The sequence below is a fragment of the Haplochromis burtoni genome, unplaced genomic scaffold (assembly GCF_018398535.1).
Source record: "Haplochromis burtoni strain Fernald_Lab_line unplaced genomic scaffold, NCSU_Asbu1 Contig_399, whole genome shotgun sequence".
NCBI classification, from domain to species: Eukaryota; Metazoa; Chordata; class Actinopteri; order Cichliformes; family Cichlidae; genus Haplochromis; species Haplochromis burtoni.
Genome location: NW_024582760.1, coordinates 315,540 through 321,154, shown reverse-complemented (window position 1 = coordinate 321,154; position 5,615 = coordinate 315,540). Strand labels below are relative to the sequence as shown.

General features: G+C 42.2%; 1 protein-coding gene across 1 annotated transcript in view; it reads left to right on the top strand.

The window, feature by feature from the left end:
* The window catches only part of st3gal5 (ST3 beta-galactoside alpha-2,3-sialyltransferase 5), a gene marked incomplete in the record, with an annotated part of 31,273 nt that extends 27,771 nt beyond the window's left edge, over positions 1-3,502 (top strand). Inside the window, 3 exon segments of the mRNA XM_005944292.3 lie at positions 464-650; positions 1,354-1,512; positions 2,553-3,502. Coding sequence (XP_005944354.2) covers positions 464-650; positions 1,354-1,512; positions 2,553-2,810 — 604 coding nt within the window.
* Positions 3,503-5,615: the final 2,113 nt, after the last annotated feature.

The following is a 5,615-nucleotide window of genomic DNA, read 5'->3' as shown; positions in this document are numbered from 1 at the left end:
TTTTTTTAGTTATGTTATATTTTTGAGTACCTAATTAAAGCCTTTTTGAGTTCACGACTGTCTCCGGAGTCTGCACCTTGGGTCCTATTCCTGTCTGCACACAGCCGTCACCTAACACCCTGTGTTTGCGTAGGTTCCCTCCGGGTACTCTGGCTTCCTCCCACAGTCCAAAGACATGCAGTTGGTGGGGATAGGTTAATTGATTAATCCAAATTGCCCATAGGTGTGAATGTGAGCGCCAGTGGTTGTCTGTCTCTGTGTGTTGGCCCTTGGACAGACTGGTGACCAGTCCAGGGTGTACCCCACCTCTCGCCCTATGACAGCTGGGATAGGCTCCAGCACCCCCGCGACCCTGAAAAGGATAAGCGGAAGCGAATGGATGGATCATATCGTCGGGTGTTTCTTGATTTCATACTAATATTACTATAGAAAGTCATTCGGCTGTTGGCTCTTTGTCCCTCAGGTTAAACAGAGGTCCACTGGGAAAGTTCAGCATTGACGTTGGGAATCGAACCACCATCAGGATGAGTTACCCGGAGGGCACGCCTCTTAGCTGGGCTGACACAGACCCAGACACTCTGTTTGTGACGGTGGTGTATAAAAGCGGAGACATCAGCTGGAGCTCTGCTATGATCAACAAGCTCTCTGTGGTGAGTAGCACTGCTGAATTCATCTGATCAAACTAACCAGCAACCCACCTTCACACGAATAAATCAGCTCGTGTTCTTGGATTAAAGCTATATTATTTAAGAATATGCCATCTTGGAGAATACACCCTGGAGAAACAGATAAATATGGAAAATCTGACTACTTATAAATATAATGATGGCTGCACCGAGTCAAAAACACTGAGATGTTTAAATGCAGTTAGATGTTAGAATGATCCTGTTAAACGAATGGAAATAGTAGCAGCACTGTAATAGCACAGTTTGGGATTGTCTGTAAGGTGAAGATTAGAAATCAATTCTCATATTTTAATATAAAAGCAAGCTTTGAAGAAAATAAATTAGAAAAAGTATTAGATAAAAATAAAAATCATGTGCAGTACAAACAGCCTCTAAGCACGAGAGACATTTTTAAAAATCAGAAAAGCTCTTATCAGACATTATATGTGTGACGTCTGGCTGAAGTGTGCTTCCAGGAATTCCTCCCCTACCTGTGGTTTAATCACATGGATCTCTTGGATTATGTAACGTCTCCGTTGCTAGCTCCATAAGTCATTGTCAACTTGTGAATTCCTCAGTATCATCTTCTACGTGAAAGTGTGACACAGTCTCAGATCTCACTGCTGTTTTCTTGTGAGTCAGTGTTCTGAGCTGTTGAGAAACCAACAGTTTGTGCTTTGTGTTGCAGCCTCTGTGGGATTGGTTCTTTTTCTGGCAGAAGGTTCCAGATAGAATCCCTCTCAAAGCCAGTAAGTTCAGACTTCTAAACCCACATGTGATCAGAGAGACTGCACTGGACCTCCTGAAATATCCTCTTCCCAGGCCACGCCTGTGGGGCTGGGACCAGGTAATTGATGATTCACATACCACACATTAAGTGAAAGTGTGTCTGTCCGTAAATCTGGTATAAAGCGGGGAACTCCAGGCCTCGAGGGCTGGTGTCCTTCTGGTTTTAGATCTTAGTTCATTACCAGGCCTCTGGGGAACAAGACATGCTGAGTAATTTAGCCATGCAATTCAGGACACCTGCACTCAGGCCTGGAGTTCCCCCACCCCTGGTTAAAGTGAAAACTGAAGTCAGTTTTAAAAATACTTTTTAAACTACTGATTCATTGAAGTCGTTTTTGAAATGCCTTTGCATTGTGTATTTATTTATTTTTAATTATTTTTCACGTAGAAAGACGGGCTAGCCCAGCTTAGGAATTAAACCTTCTAATAAAGAACAAGTTATATCTGTTTGCACAGTAAAACATCCCTTTGTCCATCTGCCACTGTGCCAAGTGTCAGGTTTAATCGTCATGCCTGCTGTAGCCAGCCTGCAGTCTGTTGTGTTGGAGCAACTCCCCCTTGTGGTCACTTTTGACTATTGCAGTACTATCTAACAGCAGCAGATGTGACCATTTCTGCTTTGAGCTCATTTAAGTTGTAATGATCAGATTAGTGAAATTAGAAAATAAAAGCTTAGAAGTGGTTCTGTGTGTCAAGTTATGTTAACCTCTGTCTTCGACTCTGTTGGAGTAATAAAGTCATTCTGAACAAGAATAAAGTTGTTACTCAGCGCTGAGGTTTCTAATGGAGCTCACTGAGCTGCTGTTCTCATGAGCTACAGGCAGACATGGGAAAGGTGTTAACAAAAGGCTAATATCGTGATACTATCGGTTTACCTGTCTGTGCATATTACAGTAAGCTAAATCATAGTTTATTTATTATGGCCTATATTACTTTGACTTTGCCGGTGTCTCACTCTTGTCCATTTTCCTTCTTTACTTCAACCATAGTCAGTTTGCTTAGAAAATAAAATGATGTGAAAAATCTGCAACAGGAAAACAGAAACAAACGTCTTTACTCTTTAAGAAAGTTTAACCCGTTTTTTACATATATTTGCAGAACATTCCCACTCTAGGTGTGTCTGCGCTGACTCTAGCTAGCCTGCTGTGTGACGAGGTCAGCCTGGCAGGCTTTGGGTACAACCTCTCCCAGCACGGGGCGCCACTGCACTACTATGACCAGCTGCCTATGAGTGCCATGCTGGAGCAGAGCATGCACAACGTGAACAGAGAGACTGAGCTCTTGCAAAGACTGGTTAGAGAGGGAACCATCACTGACCTGACAGGGGGGATCCACTGCTCCTACTGCCACAGCTGACCCACCACAGCCTTCTAGTGCAGAGCGCTTCCTTTTTGTGGTGTGAACATTTTCATATCCTCTCTGAGGCACTGAACAGAAGTCAAGCAAGAGTCACAGGATATTTTTAACAAAACACTTTATGAAGAACTGCTTTGTTTATAATGAGAAAGGGCCTTGGACCACAGTCTTGTCTTTGCTCACACACACGTGTTGCAAAGCTTCCAGTTTGTAATAACTGATTCTCATCAGCAATGCATCAGGAGCTTCTCAGTATTTGAGTTACTTTTAGTTGTGGAACACGACCAGTAACTTGTAAACAGTGTTATTCGGTATCATGGTTGTTGTGATTGTTCTGATGCAAGTTAAAATTATGTTTGTACAGCAGTAAATTATCAGTGGAACAAAATGAATCTGTATTCAGTTGCACAGATTGGACCAAAGTGTCTTCAGCAGTTTTTAGCAGATTCACTTCGTTGTGATATTGAAAAAGTCTGCTTTGCTGCTCTTCCCGAGTGGCTGATCTTTGATATCTGTGGGGAAAATAAAATGTGATTTATAATTTTATTTTTATTATTTCTACATCGTTGTAGTTTTATTTGACTTGCACTTTTTCATGTTAACATCCAATTTCCTGATCTGAATTTTAATATGTCGCAGCCATGTGAGCATCCTGTGTCGGTCTTCATTAATAAAGTCCAAAAAAGAAGAAAGTCTTCTGTTTTTAGTTTTTCATTATTTTTGATGTAGTATGTTGATGCCTGGTTTTGTTTTTTTTTTTATGCTTATGTTGTTCAGTTATTTGCCTGCAGCCGTGCACACAAAGTCAAAGTGTGGAGGTTGATGGACGCTGCAGGCTAAATATTGACAGTTACTTGCTTCTCATTAACTCTGAGTGACACTAAAAGGAGAGCAGTTTACAGTCTGCTTTGAGCCAGTGATTAGCCAGCTGATTGGTCTGACAAGCCATGTGAGACCCTGATAGTGAAATTACCTTCCACGCTGCATCTTGTCATAAAGTGACCCGTGAGAAAAACACGCCTTTTAAAGACTGACTGGTGAACGCAAAGCTGAATCATGGATCTAGTATTTTACGCATTGAACCTTTTACTGCTAACTTATTGAGAAACACTTGTCCGGAAGTTTGAAACTTATGTAATGCCATGATTGGCTGGTCAGGTGTGCGCGAGGTGAGGAGCGAGAAACCGGGAAGAAGTCGTGGGAACAGGTGCGAAGTAAGCGACAGCAGCTCACCGTAGTCAGTTAATCACGACTGAAAGAAATAATAGTGCGTTTGCTGGCTTTGATACAGTATGCTAAAGAAAGTGTGCTAATAGGAGAACAGCACATCCCAGCTGGCATTAAGAAGAATATCAAAGCGAGCTCCGTTTAGAAATCAGGTAAGTTAATTATATTCAAGCGAAACCATAAAGGTGGCGCGTGACAGAAAACAACACTAACCTGTGTTTGCACGCGCACTTATTAATATGATAAATTATTATGATATGACAAATGCTGTGCACGCTTTTACTAGTGCTAGTGCGGTGTGTGTGTGGGGGGGAGTTTCTATTCCGACCTTAAGTCCAGTCAGCGCTGTCAGACAGATGTGTCTCCGGGCACCGCTGCTAAAGGGAGGCGGGGCATGAACAAGCTGCTGGAGGTTGTGTTTTAAAAGCTGGCAAAGTGTAACAACACAACACTTTAGTCGTTACTGTGTTGGTGTATTTGTGTGTGTGTTTTGCAGTGATGGGAATAACGGCGTTACTTTTTTCAGTAACGAGTAATCTAACTAATTACTATTTCTATCGTTACAACACCGTTACTGTTACTAACAAGAAAATTCGGTGCGGTCGCGTTACTATTTTTCAACAGACAGTTGAAGCTGTGCTCAGCTTACTGCATCAGTTGTACGGAAGTAGCTGTAAGTAATCTGGGCGCTACACCTTTAAGCAGCTGCGCGCTCCTGCAGACGGCAATCACTTTCTGCCCGACGATAACTTTTTGGCACAACACCTGGAGCTAAGGGGGCAAAACAATCGCATGAGTGCTGCTGTTTGACTGAGGAAGAATAAAGTAGTCGTGGTAAGCCAATCACATAACCACTTAAAGACAAAGCAACAAGGTGATATATACCAGTTTATAAATTGTGTTGATAGGCCACGTAAAACCAGAGTCGTGATAAACAATATATATGCAGCGTTTTTTCCTCAATAGTTTCGTCACGTTTAATGTCTAAGGACAGCGCAGCGAGCACTCTCTGCTTATGAGCAAAAAATAAAGAAAACCCCAAACCAAATCAAAAAACAGCCCTTTCGTGTTGGTGGAAAAATGCACCATGTCGACCAATCAAAAATGATATGGCAATACGACATTTGGTTGTTTAGGAAGAGAGATTTGTGACGTTTAGCGTGTTTGTAGTGTGTAGTTAATGTGTTGTCTTGTGTAGTTAGTGTGTAGTGTTGTGGATAGTTTTGTGTTGTGTGTCAGAACAATGAGGCGACTGTCTCCAGGTAGAAACAGGAGTTTCTACCTGCTGCTGTCAGACCTGCAGGTATCATCCTGTGATGTTCTCCTTTATATCTCCAAAAGTTGATTCTGTTCATGTGGACGTAGCGTTTGTGGGAGAAACGTTTCGTCACTCATCCAAGTGACTTCTTCAGTCTCAGCTGACTGCAGGTTTCCCCAAATCTTATAAACAGTACATTTGCATAATGACTGAAACCAATGGGCTGGGAGGTCAGTTCCTTAATCGTAATTATGCAAATTCTCATGACCATTGATCAATGGCCATGAGTACCACATGAGAATGGGTGCACCAGGGTGCAG